At 46.2% G+C, this 18,785-nt stretch overlaps 5 protein-coding genes across 11 annotated transcripts; 3 read left to right on the top strand and 2 right to left on the bottom strand.

The window, feature by feature from the left end:
• Positions 1 to 8,841: 8,841 nt before the first annotated feature.
• Positions 8,842 to 11,372, bottom strand: LOC9646466 (pentatricopeptide repeat-containing protein At1g11290, chloroplastic). 4 transcript variants are annotated; one of them, XR_002991241.1, is made up of 3 exons: positions 9,454 to 11,372; positions 9,010 to 9,223; positions 8,842 to 8,962 (listed from the first exon to the last, which is right to left on the bottom strand). XR_002991241.1 is itself a non-coding variant. In XM_024666606.1 (2 exons), exons 1-2 carry the CDS (start codon positions 11,200 to 11,202, stop codon positions 9,152 to 9,154), a joined length of 1,821 nt encoding a protein of 606 aa, XP_024522374.1. In that variant the 5' UTR covers positions 11,203 to 11,372; the 3' UTR covers positions 8,842 to 9,151. The 4 variants fall into 4 exon arrangements, 2 of the variants coding, with proteins under 2 accessions (XP_024522374.1, XP_024522375.1); XR_002991242.1 differs by having other exon boundaries at positions 8,842 to 8,950; XM_024666606.1 differs by having other exon boundaries at positions 8,842 to 9,223.
• Positions 11,373 to 11,705: 333 nt separating this feature from the next.
• LOC112343342 (pentatricopeptide repeat-containing protein At4g02750-like) lies at positions 11,706 to 13,025 on the top strand. Its single transcript, XM_024666628.1, has one exon. It carries the CDS (start codon positions 11,706 to 11,708, stop codon positions 13,023 to 13,025), a length of 1,320 nt encoding a protein of 439 aa, XP_024522396.1.
• A 105-nt stretch (positions 13,026 to 13,130) lies between these two features.
• LOC9646497 (ATP synthase mitochondrial F1 complex assembly factor 2) lies at positions 13,131 to 14,494 on the bottom strand. Its single transcript, XM_002992866.2, has 4 exons — positions 14,136 to 14,494; positions 13,768 to 13,930; positions 13,426 to 13,703; positions 13,131 to 13,359 (listed from the first exon to the last, which is right to left on the bottom strand). Exons 1-4 carry the CDS (start codon positions 14,445 to 14,447, stop codon positions 13,255 to 13,257), a joined length of 858 nt encoding a protein of 285 aa, XP_002992912.1. The 5' UTR covers positions 14,448 to 14,494; the 3' UTR covers positions 13,131 to 13,254.
• Positions 14,495 to 14,592: 98 nt separating this feature from the next.
• On the top strand, positions 14,593 to 15,821 carry LOC112343336. Its single transcript, XM_024666612.1, has 7 exons — positions 14,593 to 14,777; positions 14,827 to 14,892; positions 14,948 to 15,094; positions 15,145 to 15,249; positions 15,314 to 15,409; positions 15,473 to 15,609; positions 15,714 to 15,821. Exons 1-7 carry the CDS (start codon positions 14,615 to 14,617, stop codon positions 15,774 to 15,776), a joined length of 777 nt encoding a protein of 258 aa, XP_024522380.1. The 5' UTR covers positions 14,593 to 14,614; the 3' UTR covers positions 15,777 to 15,821.
• Positions 15,822 to 15,858: 37 nt separating this feature from the next.
• LOC9646496 lies at positions 15,859 to 17,333 on the top strand. Of its 4 annotated transcripts, none has more exons than XR_002991243.1 (7): positions 15,861 to 16,106; positions 16,183 to 16,230; positions 16,296 to 16,365; positions 16,434 to 16,524; positions 16,589 to 16,653; positions 16,721 to 16,839; positions 16,914 to 17,030. XR_002991243.1 is itself a non-coding variant. In XM_024666614.1 (7 exons), exons 1-7 carry the CDS (start codon positions 15,987 to 15,989, stop codon positions 17,117 to 17,119), a joined length of 714 nt encoding a protein of 237 aa, XP_024522382.1. In that variant the 5' UTR covers positions 15,865 to 15,986; the 3' UTR covers positions 17,120 to 17,333. The 4 variants fall into 4 exon arrangements, 3 of the variants coding, with proteins under 3 accessions (XP_024522383.1, XP_024522382.1, XP_024522381.1); XM_024666614.1 differs by having other exon boundaries at positions 15,865 to 16,106; positions 16,434 to 16,519; positions 16,914 to 17,333; XM_024666613.1 differs by having other exon boundaries at positions 15,865 to 16,106; positions 16,705 to 16,839; positions 16,914 to 17,333.
• Positions 17,334 to 18,785: the final 1,452 nt, after the last annotated feature.

Raw genomic sequence — 18,785 nt, 5'->3', positions numbered from 1 at the left:
CTGATTATTAGCTGAAGGCTGTAAACACGATCACTAACACCAGCTATCTACTATTAGTAATGGGATTCAAACCCATGCCCTTGCAGACTAGTACCTGAAACTAGAGCCTTAGATCAACTCGAAATTGTACAAATGCATTTTCACATCCAAGGTTTATCATTGTTAGCACTTGATTGAAACCAATTTCTTTGTAAACTGACTATGCCTACAGTGGATAAAGTGTAAGAAAACCAGCTATATCTACTATGGACAGTGATTATTGAACATTTTATTTGATCTAATTGAATTATAAATTTATCATTTGGTAATTTGTCATTAGCTTATATTGAGTTGGAGTTTATTTCTGGGTTGCCTATATTTAAAATTTTGAACTAAATATAGTTATTAATATATTTAGTTATTTTTCTTATTTTAAAATTAACTAATATCAATATCAAGTATTGAACATTAATTCTACTGTAAAAAACTAAATAAAACCACATATTCATAGGGGTTTAAATATAAAGAGAAAGGGTTTATAAAAAAAAAATAATCTTTTCTAATAGATTGTGCACAAATGACAATTCTAGATGTTATAGCATTCTTGCCTGATACTCACTTGGAATTTAAAATTGAAGAGGAGAATTCAAAGCTAAGATAGGCTAAAAATATTTGGAAGATTTTGCATGATCAATGAGTTCCTTCCACTTCCATGACTAATATCCAGTTGCATCACAACAAAAGAAGACTATGAACTTTGAAAGCCAAATTAAAAGATATTTAGTGTTAAGTGTATTTAATTTTAAATGGGATACTTAGGTTAAATGTTCTTAAATTTGAATAGTGGTGACCTTTTAGGAAGTTTAAATTTAGAAGTTTACACTACTAAAATGTGAATACAACTTATAGAAGCCTTAAAGAAAAAGTACTAACCAGAAAAAAAAGTGATGCCACCATAAAACAAGATGTTTATATGAGTTGTTACAAGCCTCAAACCAACTCTTCTCTACACTCTAAATATTAAACACAACATCCTAGCCACAAATGCTTGATTGCAAATCACTTTAAACAGTATAAAAGATCCTTTCACACCACCTACCCACCTCAATCTCCAAACCTTATACCATGAGCTTTTTTGTTTCCTAACATTAAATAACACAACTATATCACTCTGGATGCAATGTTTATTACATTTTACACACCTATTTGATCTTATCTTTTGCATGCCTAAAGGTTGGAGTCTTGCTTTACTTCTTCAGCACTTTATAGAACCTTTACTATCATACTTGGAAACTTAACCAATCTCCAATATCTTAAACTCTTTGATTTAAGAATATTTATCCCTATTTTGAAGTCCTTTTAAATAACCAAAGAGAATAATTTAAGAAATGACCCATTGAGGTTTAAATATAACCTATAGATAAAATATTATTTTTTCCAATTGTTAGAATGCAGATTTGAATAATATTGAATTTTCAAGAAGTCTAAATTTAAAAGTTTATATTTGGTATTAAAGAGGTTTTAAATTCAAGTCTATTGGTTGGCTACCATATGTTGAACTTAACATTTAACAGTCTAATTTATTCCACTAGGTTTAACTCGAGGGATAGGGTGTCAAGACTAAAGGAATCACATCATTATTTATATTTGATAATATAGTTCCTCTATATCAAGGGGTAGAGTGTTAGGAAATTGAGGTTTTTGAAAGAGTTACAATTTTAAACTTTTATTCATGAAAGTGTGAATTTGCAAAGAAGTGTGGTGATAAGGTGTTAAGAGAATGAAGCTTTTGAGAAAGTTGTGGTTTTTTGTTTCCATTTACGAGGACATGAATTTGCAAAGAAGCATAGTGGATTATAAATAATTATTACTTCTCTACAATGAGGTAAATATTTAACACCTTTTCATGCATCTTTTGGACTTTCAACTCCTTAATCACTTGCATTTGTTGATCGATGAGTTGGATGAATCATGCATCATAGTATATTCTCGTCTTTGCTATATAACATATCCTAAAAACCCAAGTCACCTAAGTGATGTTGTCAATCCCCTTTAACCTTATTTGAGGTGGTATTTGGTCATACTCTTTCTCATCAGCCTTAGAGATTTCTATCTTCACTAAATCCACTACTATTGGATTCTTAAGCCATCCCTCCTACATATGCAAGTTGCTTACCCCCTTAACTCTAATTATCAAGAAGAGATTGCAAATAACGTTTGGCCCCCCTAATTAGAAAGGCTAAATCATCAATGTTTGGATTTCACAAGATACAGTGGGACAAGCACCTCAAGCAATTGGAACTCCCACCCTTGCACTTCATAGTGTGGTCAGCTCCCTCATCCCATCACTTGCAGCAGCATATATGATAACATGAGTGACTGCCCTACTTCCAAGCACCATAGAGTTGTTAGTTGGTAGCACTTCATCATCTCACCTGGTTTGTTCTAGTTGATAAAAGGATCCTAGCATTGGTGATGCCCACAGCACTAGATTCTTCAATAATGCAAGTGATTTGTGTGGGGATTACTATAGCCTGATTATAAAAGCCATAAATTATGATATTTCTTATAATATTAAATCAAATAATTTTCTATGTGTTATATGTAGCAATTCTTGGTTTACTTAATAGTAGTGTTATTCCTATTTATTAATCTAATTAATCATATGGAAATTTATAATTTATAAACACAAGATTAAACTTATTGCATATCAACCATTGAATAGTAGAATAAGCTAGATTATACTAAAAAGTGTTAGTAAATTATAAACATGTTTATAAATTATAAATCTAAATGAATAACAACTGTTAGATGGTAGAATATCCTAGAATATCCAAGCATATTTCAGGTATATCCACTATGACCCAACCCCCCTATAGGTTAGCAAACCAAAAATTATACCACTTATTTTAAACCAACCATATAATATAGTTATTGCTAATAAATATTAATTGATATCTCATTAATAAACTCATTGATGATGATCAATCAATATTGAATTGATGAAACAAATCATCAATTAGCATAGCATTCATTGATCAATTAAATCATGAACTGATCAATCAACTCATGATTTGATCAATTTATAATTCAATTTAACTATAATTGGTCAATAATCAAGCACATTTTTTCCACTATAGCCTTCTTTACTGGATAATTCAGCAAGATGGCTTGGTGTTGCAAAATGTTTATTTAGACAGCTGAATTTCTTATTGAAAAAGCTGATGGATAACACTTGAATCAGTTGGAACTTATCATGTCATGATACGAGCCTGCCAAGAATTGCTCTATTTTACTGTAGGGACTTGTTTGGGTTGGGCAGGTACCCAGGCGAAAAATGGGCCCCTTGCCCTAGTGGGCTTGCAAGAGTTTTGTAAACTCTAGAACCAAGATGGAGATCTTAGTACAAAGCAAGTGAAGATTGAAAGGCTTTGGAATGCACTTCTTGCTTGTTGTGGAACTATGGATACGATCCTTCAGCATGAAGCAGGACATGGTGCTCAATACCAGTGGATTCTTTTGCACAGGAGAACCACTACGCAAGTTTTGCTCAATGCCAAGGTGCTTGGGCCCTGGGGCTGAGCTAGAAGTGAGAAAGTTGTGGATCTCTGCTTGTGAGCATTTGTTTTGAACACAACAACTGACCAGTTGTTTTGAAGTGCAAAGAACAATGTCCCTTCATTGTATGCAACAGTTTGTTTTAGAAATTCATCACATCTGGCAAATGCATAGTTTAACTACAAGACTTCACAATTGTATCTTTCACCAACCAATCCACTCTAATCTTCATATGTATTACTTTATTCTCTTCTTTTCCTTCTGTTGAGTCACTTTTAGTTCTTGTTCAACAACAAAAGCATTTGTAGATTGTGGTGGCTTCTTCACATCTTGCCCAGAAACATCTTATAATGATGGCACAACATGCTGGACAATGGCCTTCCTCATGACTCAAGTCTTATGCTAAACCTCCCTCCACAGTTATAAGTACCATTGGCTGCTTGGATAAAAAATGTCAATGGGGAACTCTAGATGTGTGATTGGCTCGGATTGGTCTTTAGAGTTTAGTTCTGTTAGGTTGATTTTATGTATGCTGTTCTAGAAGGAATAGGCCATATTACTTGACATATGAGAAAAAATTGGTATGTAAAAAAAACTTAGGATATGTCAATATGGTCATTACCCTTAATCTATTAACTTCATAAGTTTAAAACTTAACCCCCTATTTAATCTAAGAGTTTACCTTAAATTGTTTTGATTCATACTTTAACAAACCCTTGTTGAATCGAGTCTCGCCCTCTAACTCCCATCTTTCAAGCTCCAAAGCCCCACAATTCATGTGATTGGTCCCAGAATTTCTCACAGGTTTTCCCAGAATTTCTCGTGGCACAGCGCAAAGATCCTCCATGGGTCATCAAGCATCACAAGAACATTTAGGTGTGAGATTGGAACCACGATAGAGAGCCAAAAGCAGATCTAGCGACTGATGGAGGCCAATTTGAATGAGAGATCCCTTGATCTAGAGCTGATTGAAGCATGCTGAGTAAGAGAGAGTTGGATAGGTTGAGATCAAGTGGCAGTGCTAGATCTGTGCACTATCTTGTGTGATTAGCAGCCCAAATCTCCTTGCAGCAATCAAAGAGCTCTTAATGGAATAATGGCAAGTTAAGTGACTTAACTTCTGTAGCTTCCTAAAATTTAAGGGTAAAGGTAAATATAAGGGATATACATAAGTATTGATACTTAGCTTAAAGGTTTATGTGAAACCAAATTACTTAAACAATCACTTTTAACTTTAAGGGTAAGGGTCAGTGCAAAAAAGCCCTAATACCAAAGTAATATTATCAACTGTTTGGCAATGGATGATATACTACCACCAAAAACTTATCACCCAAAATTGTACTGAAAATATTGGACCAAAGAAGCATGCTTTCCATTGTGGAACAACCGTATGCATGGAGTCTAAGGAATCTGAAGTGATTTTTTGTTTTGACTAGTTTGATTTGATGTGGAAGTATTTTTTTAAATAACAAAACTTTACAGTGGAACATTTTTGTTATTTCTCATATTTTTGTTCAGAAGTTTCAATTTTTGCAGCTGCTTTTTGAGCCAAATACAGACTTGCCAAGCGATGAGACTCAATTCCTCTTGGCTCAATAAATCCTGGAGTCTCATCCCCAATGCTTCCCAGAGATTGAGTGGTGCCTCCAATGGCCCAGTTTGCTGCTTGTGGAGGTTTCACAACTTCCAACACCTTGGTGTGACAGTTCCACACAACACTATATCCAGAAGTGTAGCCGTGATCCTTGTACGGCCTGTTGATCAAGCTGATCGTCCCACTCTCAAACTTCATGTTATCATATAAGATCCCAGTTGCAAAGTGAGCGTGAGGCTCCGCAGGTGCGCTCCCATATCCAGTGCTGTTGAAGAAAACGTTTGGACCATTCGCTTGATCCCGGGTCATGTAGATGAACTGAGTGCTTCCTCCTTCGATGATGCTGTTCTTGACGAGGATCTGGGAGCCTGGAAAGGCAATGGCGAGATCAGCTGGTTTTGGACCATGCCTCGGGCCTGGAAGCGTCCGGATGAGATTCAAGCCCTCGACTGTGATCCTCTTTCCAGTGACAGTCATGGTATCTCCTCCAAAGTCGACAGCCACGACATTTCTCACCCAAGAGTCCTCCACCTGCGCGAGGCTGAGAAAGCTGCCACGACCGTAAGGGAGAACTTTGTCCTGGACAGCCTTAAAGTTCTCGAGACCGACTTGGGATACTCGTCCAGAGATCTCCACCTTGACCAAGTACGCCGGCTGTGACGAGCTCAGGTACTCTAGATCAACACGAAATGGAACCGGGACGTCGAGAAATACCGTGTTTTTCTCGGCGTCAACCCTGATAACTCTGCGCTCGATGGACGTTTCCGCATAGTTCCCCCATCTCTCGCTCATCTTCATCATCTGAATCCACTTGGAAGTCATCGGCCAGACGATCGAGACGAGATCGCCGGGTTTGAGTCCACTAGACGAGTCGAGCTTCACGTACCTAGAACCGGAAGGAACAGTCTCGATTATAGCAGCTCTGTGACCAACCTCTGAGATAGTCTGCTGTGGACTCTCGACCGAGAACAAAGCGTAGACGTGCATGCCATCCTCGGCTATGGAGACATTTGCGTGGAGGATGGTTTCGCTACTGCTGCTGCCGGTGATGAGAATTCCACTCGCGTTGATGGTAAAGTGGTGGCCTCGAACGTCAAAAACTCCACTTGAGAGCTGGATTGCTCCTCGGAAGCCTGTGGAGGGATCGAGTGGCAAGGAGGAGACCTCGTCGATGGCTTGCTGGATGGCATCGCCATCGCTTTTGCTGCTGCCACCAGATCGAACGGGATAGAGAGTTCTTCTCACAGGCACGTTATCTGGGAGAGTTGCATCGCTGCCCAAGTATCCCACCGCTGAAAAATCCATGATAGTATCGCCTGTGCTGGTGGATTTGTAAACGAGCTTGTTGCCATTGTCACTGTCCAATGACACCCAATATGTGGGGGCACAAAAAACTGTAACACAACCAAAAACTAAAGTGAGCAAAAGAGTAAGCATGCTTGAGAGATTATATACTGCTCTAAACTATCAAAATCAGCCTACATTTTATAGCGGAAAACCACGACAAAATGTTATAAGAGAGTTTAATACGGCATGGCAAAGGTTGGAGAAAGAATATTTTCATTCTTTCAGGACAAATTCAGGAGGATTCGAATCGATATCTGGAAACACCGTGAATCTCATGCGTTGACCGGTCTTTGGCCGCGCAGATACATTGTCCTATCCTGGAATTATAAACCCTTCTACCGCGTGTAAATAATTTCACATCTTGATTTGCATTGCTTCCTTGATTTTCCCATATGAGACTTTGGCCTTGTTCCTGTTACCAAAGAAGAGGAAGATTGCACTGAGAAGAATATGGACTTCGTGTCTGATTTTTTACACTGTCACTACAAATTTCTATCACTTACGCTTCCAATTATCTGGCGTTTATGTGGTTTTGCCAACTCGGCATGCAAACGAGGTGTTCTAGAAACGTTTTTGTGTTGCTTATTCATCCTAGACATATGTTGAAAGTTTCAAAGGGTATATCCACAAATTTCACGTGTATTGACTTTCTTTGCTCACATTTTTGCGACCTTTTTTTGAGCCAGGTACAAGCTTGTCAAACGATCAGACTCGATTCCTCCCGGCTCGATGAATCCCGGCGTTTCGTCTCCAATGCTTCCCAGCGATTTCGCGTTGCATCCAATCGCCCAGTTGGCCGCCTGTGGAGGATTGATCACCTTGAGCACCGTCGCGTTACAGTTCCATGCGACGCTAAACCCGGATGTGTAGCCGTGAGTGATGGTCGCTCGATTCACCAGGCTCAGCGTTCCACCCACCAAGTTCATGTTGTCGTACAAGATCCCTGTCGCAAAGTGGCTGTGAGGTTCCGCTGGCGAGCTTCCATAGCCGGTGCTGTTGAAGAACACGTTGGGACCATTTGCCTGGTTCCTGGTGATGTAGCTAAACTGAAAATCTCCTCCCCGAATGACGCTGTTCTTTACGAGGATCTGCGAGCCTGGAAATTGGATGGCGAGATCTGCTCGTTTGGCGCCATACCTGTTGCTCTGGATGGTCCTCTCAAGGTGCAAGTTGTCGACGGTGACCTTCGTGCCGGCGATAGTAACAGTGTCTCCTCCAAAGTCCACAGCAGCGACGTTTCTCACCCACGAGTTCTCCACTTGCTGGATGTTGAGGAAGTTCCCGGCACCGTACGGAAGAACTTTGTCCTGGACTGCTTTAAAGTTCTCGAGACCAACGTGGCTTGTTCTTCCGGAGATGTTAACCTTGACCAAGTAGGCCGGCTGCGCGGTGCTCAGATACGCTAGATCGATCCGGAAAGAAACTGGGACGTCGAGGAAGACTCTGCTGCTCGCGTTGTCGATACTGGCGACTTTGCGTTCGATGTATGTTGACGAAGCATTCGACCACCTGTGCGTCATGTTCATGGTCTGGATCCACGCGGAGCTCATCGGCCAAACGATCCTCACGAGGTCCCCAGGATTGATATCTCGAGTTGAGTTGAGCTGCACGAACCTGGATCCCGACGGCACTGTTGCTATGATCGCGGTTTTCGAGCCAATCTCCGAGACCTTTTCTTGCGGACTCTCCACAGAGAAAAGAGGATAGAAGTGGGGAAAGGTACTGTCATCGCCGTCGACGCGGGAAACGCTTGCCTGGAGAATTGTTTCTTCGCTGCTGCTGCCGGTGATGACAATTCCACTGGTGTTGATGGTAAAGCGGTGGCCTCGAACATCAAAGACTCCACTCGAAAGCTGGATTGCTCCACGGTAACCTGTAGAAGGATCCAGGGGCAAGGAAGAAACCTCATTGATGGCCTGCTGGATGGATTCACCATGGCTCTTGTTGCTGCCTTTGTAGTTGCGAGCAGGATAGAGGGCAACTTTCACTGGTATGTTGTCTGGCAGTGCGGCATCCCTTCCCAAGTATCCCACGGCCGAAAAATCCATGATTGTGTCACCTGCATTGGTGGGTTTGTAGACGAGTTTGCTGGTGTTGGCCTCAAGTGACACCCAGTAGATTGGAACGCCTTGAATTACATCTAGACAAGAAAATCTTACAATGATGAGTAGCAGCAAGAGCGCAGGAAGAGTCATTTTTTGCTTGAAAAATTAGAGCTTTTGTTTGATAATTTCGTCATGATTTATCTTTTTCTCAATGTCGGGTAGTTCCTTTGGACTCTAGCCTGGAACCAATTTCTACGTCAATAATGTATGATGGGACGAATACTTTGCCCACGATCTAGTGTCTAGTGAACGTAAAAATCTGGAAAATTACTTGGCATTGAAATTAGATGCCTCTAAACTTATCAGTAGCCTTTGCAGCAGCAAGTAAAGTGATCAATCACACAAAATAATCTTCCTCTTGGAAATCCTGGAAATGCACCTGAAACAAGTGTGACAATCCAAAGAAACTCTCAAGTTCTTCATTACCCGGATGGTCGTCCCTGGCACAGTGCTGATCAATCCAAACGCAATCACCGACTTCTCGCTGTGATGCTTGACCATCTCTTCCTTTTGCTCCTGGCTGACGTCGTGAAGAACACCGGTGGTATAAGGAACACATCCCAAATGATCACGCATCTCGCGTATCAACCTCTGCAAGAGTGAGAATCATCCCGCGACACGAACTCGTGCACAGCATCGCCTACATAGATATTAGAAACCATCACAAACGGACCAGCACTCACCGATTCCGGAGCCACCTCGCGGAAGCTCTCCGCTACCCGAGGGCCTCTCTCAATGCTGCCCTGTGTCTTACAGTACACTTCATCTCGTGTATCAATCTCTGTAACTCCACCACAAGAATCATCCCGCGACACAAACTCGTGAAAAGCCATACATATTAGAAACCATCACAAACGGACCAGCACTCACCGATTCCGGAGCCACCTCGCGGATGCTCTCCGCTGCCCGAGAGCCCCTCTCGATGCTGCCGTGCGTCTTACAAGCTCCCAAGAAGAGCACCCACGCTACCGAGTCCGGCTCAAAGGGCATGTTGTTCAAGAGATCCTCGGCCTCGTCCAGCTTCCCGGCTCGCCCAAGCGCATCCACCATGCACCTATAGTGCGTCAACCTGGGGTTCTTCATCTCCACAAAGTTGTCGTAGGCCTCGTCCACGAGCCCAGCGTGGCTACACGTAGACAAGAGCGTTCCATAAGTCACCTCGTTGGGCATCACCCCATCGAGAGCCATCCTCCGGAAGAGCTCCAGCGATTCTTCGCAGTGGCCGTGCTGGGAGTAAGCAGCGATGATCGACGTCCAGGCCACCACATTCTTCCTTTCCATGCTCTCAAACACCTCCCTTGCCTCGTCCAAGCTAGCACACTTCCCATACATGTAGACGAGCGCTGTCTGGATCAAGAGGTCTCTGGCGAGCCCATAGTCGATGATACTGGCGTGGATTCTTCGTCCCTGGCCCAAGGCCGTGAGATGGGCGCTGGCTTCCAGCAAGCTAAGGAACGTCATGTTGTTGGACTCCAGTCCCTCTTCTTGCATCTCCCGGTAGAGCTCTAGCGCCTCTCGATAGAAGCCATTCTGTGCCAGGGTCGTGATCATCACGCTGCAGGAGATCGCTGTCCTGGGAGCGATGGAATCGAAGACTTGTCTCGCCTCTTCCACGCTGCCACACTTGGAGTACATGTTGACCAGGCTGTTCTTGAGAGATTCGTCCGTATGGAAGCCACTGGCAATGGCGCGATGGTGAAAGAGCCTCCCGGTACCGAGATTTCCCTGCCAGGAGCAAGAACAAGCCTCGATCAGTGCCAGGAATGTGATCTTGTTCGCTTGGAACGTACCTTCCAGCTCCAAGAGCCGAAATACCGCGATCGCGTCGGCGCCTCGGCCGTGCTGCGCGTAGGCCTCGATCATCGCGTTCCAGGAGACGATATTTCGGGCGGGCATGGCATCGAAGACCTCCCTGGCGCTGGCCATGGCGCCACATCGCGCGTACGCGCTCACCACGGCCGTGGCGACGAGGACGTCGCGATCCATTCCAGCGGCAGTGATCTTCTCGACGATCGATCGCGCCTGGGCGAGGAGCTCCGGGGCGGCGCATGCCGATAGAGCATTCAAGAACGTAACCCTAGTGGCCTTGATACCGTGTAGCTCCATTTTCTTGAGGAGCTCCAGTGCCGCCATGGATTGCCCATTCATGGCATTTGCTCCAATCCAGATGTTCCAGGAGAATACATTCTTCTCGTGGATCTCTTGGAACGCCGCGGCCGCCTCATCCAATCGCCCACACCGTCCATACATATCCACCACGAGATTGCCAAGAAATCGGTCGTGTTCCAGCCGCATCGATCGAATGTGAGCGTGGACGAGCTTGCCCGCCGCGAGGGCATTGAGTCTGCCACATTCTTGGAGGAACCAGGAGTAAGCCGAGAATTCGGCACGGGCGCCAGGCAGGAGATTGATCCTCACGGCATCGTGAAGCTCACGAATGCGAGGGCGCGGCTCTCGGATCAAGGGCAGCGCGGGCTGATCAAATACGGCAGCTCCGCATTTGAGATCTTTCCCTCCGGGAGCTCCTGGAACAGAGAAGGGCATGGCTAGAACAATGGGTTTCTTCGATTGATCGAGATCTCGCAAGTGTAGCCTCGTGTGTAGGGCAGAAGAAGCCATTGAGCGGCGCTACTGCTGGAAATCAGAGGCGACTTCGCTGTGGGCATCAGTAAAGCACAGAGCGAAACCATTGATCGCTAGCGCTAGTTGCGATGCCAAGAATCGAGAGTATGAGCTTCCTGTAGTAGGGCAAAAGCACTGGAGCTCGCAATCGTCCCGTGAAGGAAGAACTACGGTTGTCTGGCCGCTGGACCATTGGTCCTTTGGATCTAGGAACGAGCCACAGGGATGCGCGCTTAGGCGCCGCGCGACACCCTCGCAGAGAGCATCGTTCCCAAGAACCCTAGATCCAATGGTGGAATTTAAAGCAACACCAGACCATGGCCGTCGATCTGGTCTCTTGTACGAATCTCGTCACTGCCCACTCCAGAAATGGCGACGTCCGGCAATGCAAAGATCTCTTCGACTCATTCCCACACCGCGATCTCGTCTTGTGGAATGCGATGCTATCGGCATATTCCCAGAACGGGCATCTGGAACAAGCAAAGTGGATATTCGAGGAGATGCCCGAGAGAAGCATCGTGTCGTGGAGCTCTATGCTGGCAGCGTACGCTGCCCAAGGGAGATTCCAATGCGCTCAAATAATATTCGATGAAATGCCGCAGAGAAACGTGGTCTCCTGGACCTCGCTCCTCTCCGCATATGCCCAGTATGGGCATATTCCCAAAGCAAAGAAGATATATTCCTCCATGCCGGAGTGGAATCTCGTCTCCTGGACGTCGATGCTAGCCGCATTCTCTCAATCCGGCCACACACAAGAAGCCGAGAGAATATTCCACGAGATGCCCGTACGGAACCTTGTGTCGTGGAATTCCATGCTCGCTGCGTACAGCCGGAGCTCCCAGTACGGCATCGAGGCGAAGGAGTTGTACGATCGGATGCCTGGCCACAATATCGTGGCCTGGTGCTCGATGCTCGTGGCGTACGGGCAACGGCGGGATGTTAATGGCTCGGAGGGGATATTCTTTTGGGCCATGCCCGAATGGAACCTTGTGTCGTACAATGCAATGCTGACTGTGTATGCCCACAATGGACGTGTTGAGAATGCAAAGTGCCTCTTTTCTCAAATGCCTCAAAGAGATTTAATCTCTTGGAGTTCTTTTCTTTTGGCATATGCCCTTTCAGGGTATCTTGAGCCGGCTTTGGGAATATTTAACCAGATGCCCGAGTGGGATCTTGTTTCGTGGGGCACGATACTCTCTCTTTACGGTCAGAAAGGTGAGGTTAATCGTGCGATGGAGATCTTTTACGAGATTCCGGAACGAAATGTGGCTTGCTGGAATTCTATCCTTGCGGCATATGCCCAAGTTGGCCATAGAGAAAGAACAAAAACGTTGTTTGATCGGATGCCCGAGAGGGATATAATCTCCTGGGGAACACTCCTGGCTTCTTATTCTTTCAGCAAAACAAAACTACCATCTTCTTTTCAAGATGTTTCCACAAGTTTCGATCTACTCACAATGACCCGGCTCCCAGACGAGGCGTGCTTTGTCTCGCTCTTGGTGGCTTGCAGCGATGGTGGCAAGATCTTCCAAGCTCGCCGCTACTTCGTCTCCATGATCCACGACTTTGGATTGAAACCCCAGAAGCAACACTACTGCTGCATCGTAGACTTGCTAGCTCGCGCTGGACGCTTTGATTCTGCGCTGGATCTTGTTAAAAACATGCCCTTTGTCCCTGATGCTTTGGAATGGACGTGTTTGCTCGTTTCTTCCAAGTGCCAACAACATAAACTTTTAGACAAACTCTTCGCAAAGAACACGAAGTTACTGGATGGTGGGTCTTTCGTTTTGCTGTCAAACTTGTGTACTACTCAGCTTTGAGTTGATGGCTTTCAAGAACACGGCCACGCGATCGTGGTTCGAACGCCATCTCCAGACACTCCAACTCGATAGTTTTCTTTCTCTTTGAGCAGCACCAACAGACTATGGCGATAAGAAGATCCTCAAGAGACATTGGGTTACACTTAGAACACTTTAAAAACCCCTCGAATCGATCCTTTTCGAAAAGGTCGGAGTTATTACCTTTGAAGTTTCTACCTTTTATCAATCGCTACATCTGGAGTAGCCTGTGAAAAATGGAAGCCGCGGTGATGCGAACTCGAAGATCCGAGATATCAATGTCGTGACCACCTTCAACCAGTCCCCATTTGGCAATCTGGAAGAAAAAAAGACCATCACAAATGCTATCACCCGAAAGGAAGAAAAAAGATTTTCGCCGTACCTGGAAGTCTTCATCCACGCGAATGGCTTTCATGGCTTTCTCCACGTCGAGGCGTCCGTCTATAATCGCCAAGGCGATGACCAGAGAACGAGCGGAAGCAGTCAGTTGATCCACAGCCGAGAGTTCCCAGTTGTTAAAATCGCCGAGAATTTTCTTGTATGCGTCGAGTACTTCCTTGGGCTGTTTGCCGATCAAAATGCTCGACGTCACGGATGGCTTCGCTCCAATCTTTCCCTCGATCCATTTTACAAGAGGATCCCACTGCTGAGCCTGTTTGTCTAGGAAGAAACCAAGAAAAAAAACGGTGAGTGAATCTCGTTTCAAGTTTTCTGTATGACTTACGAGAGAGAGGCTCAGTCTCTGGAGCACGGCAGTAAACTGAGTCCGCGTGAGAATACTTGAGCAAATTCTCGATGACATTCTCTCTGAAATCTGGAAGTCGATCGATGGTAGTAGCGGCGAGCTTCATGAGCGGCATGGTAAACGGCCGGATTCCTGATTTGGTCTGGAAAAATGCCCCGATGTCAAATGGTGGTCACCAAGTCTGCAGTGGAGACTCGCATTTTAATAAACTCCAGGCATTCCTCTCCTCTAAAAGTTCTATCTCAATCAACAAAGTTGCAAAGAAGTCTCTTTGGAAAAATTTCGCTCCCTTCCTCTCTCGCAAGAACTCAAGAAATTCCAAGAATTCAAACGGTGTGCTTGCTTACCTGCCACTCCCATTCCGCCGCGATCGCGAGCGCCAATCCGGGCGTTGGCACAGACACGGGATTCTTCTTGGGCGTCTTGAGCGTGAATCGATCCAGCATTACCACGTAATGCCCATCGTCGCTGGGGCGCATCCGAGCATGCTTGTAGAATCGCGGCCCGACGCTCCCGCCAGAGCCCGATCCCCCCGCCTTCTCTGGCAACTGGACGCTTTCCTCCTCCGCCGTGGAGGACCATCGCCTCGCCCATGCTGCCCCAAACCCTAACCCTAACTTTCCAGGCCTCGTCCCGCCGGGCCGCAGTGCCAGCGCCATCGCCAAAGCTTGAGCTTCGCTACATTTTTAAGTGGCTGCTCAGCCAGCGGTATATCCACCCTACCAGCGGAATATCCACCACGCTAACGAAATGTACTCTTATATAGCGTCCTAGATGACGGAATATCCACAGTGGGGTTTTTTGTTTGAAAGCCCCGAGCGAGGGAATGGCGACCATGGCGGAGGGCGCCAGGGTTCGCAATCGCCACCAGCAGGTGATGGAGACTGTGCGATCGGCGCGCTCCAGGTTTGAGGCGTGGGAGCGATCTTGCGAGAAGCGCATGGACGAGCTCCAGGAGATGTCGAGATCTGTGAGCCGCGGCGGCCACGGTAAGCGATTTGTGTGTTCTCGTTTCCCCTAAATTTCTCGTCCGATCAGAGGAATCGGAGCAGCTCAAGCAGCATTTGCGTGAGATTAGCGAGCAAAAAATTCACAAAGAAAAAGGTCTGGTTTTCGAGAATTATTTTCCAATGGTGGTTGGAACTTTTCCACTGTACAGAAATTACTGCCCGGAAGCAGCAACACGAGACCTTGAAGAAGATGATCGAGCAAGCAAACGAGAAGAAGATCTACCTTGCAAAACGCTTGGAGTTGCTGAAAGAACGACGAGAAGGTTGTGCTCACGTCGCTGAAGAATCCTTAAAAGGTACGTAGTTTCCAATTGTGCTCATAGAAATGACCATTTCTCTTGCACAGATCTGGAGGAGCGTGTGCGTCGCGTACAGCAGAAAGTAAATGCACAGAAGATCGCTCGCAAGTTTTACAACGACATTCTTGGCATCCGTGCAGACTTCGCGAGCGGTAAGTTCTTCCTCTTCTTCAATTTTTCTTCTCATCATCACATGAGAATATGAAAAACTTTCAGGGATCAAGATCACCTTCACCAAAGTGAATGCAAAGAACCCGGATCACGAATACTCGTGCACAATCCGTCTAGACAAGCACACCAACAAATACGCCAGTAAGTTCTCTCTCTCTCTCTCGTTTTTTCTTCCAAACTCGACTAAAACAAGAGCATGATCAGTGCTGGACTGCGTCCCTTACGTGAAGAGAAGCGTCGATCTACTCGACGACCTCAACATCACCAACGAGTTCTTCGAGTTCCTGCGTTTGATGCGGCGGGAATTCGAGCGGCTGGCCGAGGAATCCGACGCTCGCAGCGTAAGGCTCAAAGATCTCCACACCTTTCAATCCGTCCAGTGAGACAAAGGTGTGGATCTTCTCTCTCCCTCTCTCATTCCTCTCTCTCTGTTTGGTTTTTCTAGAAAGCAGTGGCGGAGTGGTGCTCGAGCCAGCTCCAGACTGTTCAAACCAAAACCATAGCTTGAAAGAAAAAAGAGAAAAAAGGACGAGGTGCGAATATTCCCTGCTAACGTTCCTGAGGATCAGGGCATTTTCAATTTTTTTTTTGGTGGGCAGTGGTGGACATGGCGCCAGATTCTTGCGCGCTGCTGCTACTCTGGTCCCAGCCGCAAATCTTTGGATTCCAGCTCGCGATCCTGGTCTAGGGTTTTCCCCCGGGGAAGCAATGCAGGTAGATGGCAAGAGGGTCTAGATTGGCTTCTTCCATGGAAGCCCAAGGGGAAGATCACCAAGTTAATGGCGACGCAGACTCTTCACAGCAGCAAGGCTCTTCTTCCTTGTCTCCATTTTCCACGGTAAGGAGCTCTTTTATTTCCTTCTTGGATTTTTATTTTTTCTTGGATTGCTTAATTGCTTCTATGGAACTTGCAGCTCAAGAGAGCTTACGATAAGATCTACGACAAGTACGAGAGAGACAAGGTAATCTCTTTTTTTTCTCGAGTTTGCGGAAAAGCTGATCTTGCTCTTTCTTTTTCTCTCTGTAGGCCAGGAGGATCGAGAATGCTGAGAAGTTGTTTGAAGAGCACAAGTTACGCACTGCTGCTTACTCGAAAGGTCTCTCTCTCTCTCTCTCTCTCTCCTCTTGTGATTTCCATTTAAACTTTGTCTTTCGTTTGTTCCAGCTACGGAGTCGCTAGTAGAGACACTCCGCGAAGAGAACGAAATGCTCCGGCACCTAGTAAAAGAGTCTCAAGTCGAAGAGACAATGGTAAGGTAAGAAAATCCATTTTCCATTTTCACTCACAATCTCCATTGTCTTTGGAATTCTTCCTTCCAGGTTGAAAGAGCTGGAGAAAGAGAATGCACTATACCGGAACCAGCTTCTCATGGCTCAAGCGAGGGGTAAGCTCAAAACGATCGTTTAGTTTTTCGTTTCTCATGGTGTTTCTCTAGACTGTCATTCTGACAGGACGAGAGAAGATCGCTACAAGTTTCTCCAAAGACTGTTCCAGCTCTTGAGTGACATGCAAATAACCGAAGTAGAGGATGACAATTCAGCGGCGTTTGTTTTCCTCCATCAATCCACAGGTGAAATCCCCTGCTTCTTTTTCTTCGTGTTGGCATCAACTTAAGATCGTTGCTTCGTTTTTTCCTTCAAAAAGGTCTCAAGTTCTCGCTGGAACCTGTTGTTGACCCCGACACTGCCCGGATTTGTGGTGGCGACAGAGAAGTGAAATTCACGTCCTTGGCGCTTGGGTCACTGCGCTACATCGCTCCGGAATGGATGCGTGAGAGCATCACGTTTAGCATCAGCCAGGCTCCAGTTTTCTTCCGGAGGATACAAACAGTGACAAGAGGAAGGTCCTGACGAAAACGAAAACGAAAAAGTTACAAAAAGAAAGACAAAAGAGAATTTACTTCTTTCACGGTTCTACACCGTTGTAAACTTACAAACTTTCCATCGCTTCGAGTTGATTTCCAATTCATTCTATCGCAAGCATGGAAGTGTAGTGTTCTGGATATGATGTTTGCAACCTGTATCAAAACAAGTTATCAAAATTGTAAACATAGATTCATTCGTATACCCGTGTGGGACACAAAACTTTTGTTCCCATCGCAGAGTTTGTCGATCGCTCCTGCTGTAGCAAATCTTTGAAGCAGCGAACCCGACACCCGCTCCTCCTGATCAAACAAAGCATTCGAAGTAGGTGATCAAATAAACCAGATGAGAATGGCACCAACTTGCTTACCACGAGCTCCCGATGCGTTCTTCCAGCTATAAAATTCTCCACGCCCGGAATTCTCCTTCGACACTGTCACCCAATTCGGTAAAGAAGAGAGCAAACAAAAGGAAGAAAAAGGAGACTTAGAGATGTCTGCTCTTACTTTGCTACTGTTCTTGGTCCCAGCTCTTGTCACCGCCATTGCTCCAGCTCCATCACCTCCTCCGCAGTGCAACTGCCTTCCAAATCCTCCACCCTCTGATCCTCACGCCTCCGGATTCTATCCCGTGACAATGGTGCTGCCACCCAATCCAAGCGCGAGCTCGCCAACTTTCGCTGCCACTATCACCTTCTTCCCAAACAACGAGCACGACAGCGACGAGGCCTTCACTCCCATTCCTCCACAGCTCGTCAATCTCACACTCGATTCCAGCTGCAACCAGATCATCCTCCCTTTCCAAGACTGCTACCGCCTGCGCTTGCAAGACACCTGCGCCGATCGATTCATTCGCTGCAACGCCACCACAGCCGCGTGTGGTTCCAGCGATGGCGAGATTGTCTTCCCCTCGCAAGCTCCACTCAAGCTCTCCTTCAACACCTCTCTTCCTCTCCCCGGCCTTGATCCATCCTCGGCCGATACCACTGTCCCCATCCTCTGCTCTAGCGGAAGAAACCCGGGCCAAGGAGTCGCCGGACTCGCCCCCTATCGCCTCTCGCTCGTCGTCAACGTCCATCGCAGGCTGGAAGCTCTCAATCTCCGCAAGATCTTTGGCTACTGCCTGGGAAGACCTCGAGGATTCTTCTTCGTTGGCCAGCCCAACTACGTTTTTCCCAACAAAACCATCGCTCCCATGAGCTACATCCCAACGCTGCGCTGGGACGAAGACGTTCTTCCTGTTCTACACCTCACCGGCATGGCGATCCACGGCGGCGACGAATTCGGCAACGTCACGGCGCCGCTGGAAGAATCCGTGTTTGCCGAGGGCCTGGCGATTGGAACCGGGAGACGCTACCTGGCCCTCGTCGATCCGGCGTACCAGTGGCTGCGCAGCACGATGATGGCCATGGCCAATGCCTCCTCCCTGGCGCCGGCGCCATCGCCCTTCCACGAGCTGGATCTGTGCTATACCCTAGCGCCCGACATGACGATCGATGGGCATGGGCCGCTGCTGGAGCTCCGCTTCGCCGGGAACAAGAGCTGGACGATTGATCCCTTGAATTTCCTGGTGGAGACGCCCTCTCACCTGGTGTGCCTGGGAGCCGTGAGCACTGGATCGTCCCAGGGCCTGTCCTCGCTTGGAACCCTAGCGC

This window comes from Selaginella moellendorffii, unplaced genomic scaffold (genome assembly GCF_000143415.4).
Source record: "Selaginella moellendorffii unplaced genomic scaffold, v1.0 SELMOscaffold_144, whole genome shotgun sequence".
Lineage (NCBI taxonomy): Eukaryota > Viridiplantae > Streptophyta > Lycopodiopsida > Selaginellales > Selaginellaceae > Selaginella > Selaginella moellendorffii.
Note: the sequence above shows the minus strand (reverse complement) of the source record. Positions and strands in the feature narration are given on the sequence as shown.

Bases quoted from the DNA above. Each gene is read 5' to 3' on its own strand.
- LOC9646466 (XM_024666606.1), bottom strand. From the start codon at position 11,202: ATGGCTTCTTCTGCCCTACACACGAGGCTACACTTGCGAGATCTCGAT. The intron at 9,224-9,453 runs GTGAGTGCTGGT...ATATCTATGTAG, and splicing joins GCGAGGTGGCTCCGGAATCG to GCGATGCTGTGCACGAGTTC.
- LOC112343336 (XM_024666612.1), top strand. From the start codon at position 14,615: ATGGCGACCATGGCGGAGGGCGCCAGGGTTCGCAATCGCCACCAGCAG. The intron at 14,778-14,826 runs GTAAGCGATTTG...TCGTCCGATCAG, and splicing joins TGTGAGCCGCGGCGGCCACG to AGGAATCGGAGCAGCTCAAG. The intron at 14,893-14,947 runs GTCTGGTTTTCG...TCCACTGTACAG, and splicing joins AAAAATTCACAAAGAAAAAG to AAATTACTGCCCGGAAGCAG.
- LOC9646497 (XM_002992866.2), bottom strand. From the start codon at position 14,447: ATGGCGCTGGCACTGCGGCCCGGCGGGACGAGGCCTGGAAAGTTAGGG. The intron at 13,704-13,767 runs GTAAGTCATACA...GTTTCTTCCTAG, and splicing joins AGAGACTGAGCCTCTCTCTC to ACAAACAGGCTCAGCAGTGG. The intron at 13,360-13,425 runs GTACGGCGAAAA...TTTTTCTTCCAG, and splicing joins GCGTGGATGAAGACTTCCAG to ATTGCCAAATGGGGACTGGT.
- LOC9646496 (XM_024666613.1), top strand. From the start codon at position 15,987: ATGGCAAGAGGGTCTAGATTGGCTTCTTCCATGGAAGCCCAAGGGGAA. The intron at 16,107-16,182 runs GTAAGGAGCTCT...TGGAACTTGCAG, and splicing joins CCTTGTCTCCATTTTCCACG to CTCAAGAGAGCTTACGATAA. The intron at 16,654-16,704 runs GTAAGCTCAAAA...GTGTTTCTCTAG, and splicing joins TCTCATGGCTCAAGCGAGGG to ACTGTCATTCTGACAGGACG.
- LOC112343342 (XM_024666628.1), top strand. From the start codon at position 11,706: ATGCCCGAGAGAAGCATCGTGTCGTGGAGCTCTATGCTGGCAGCGTAC.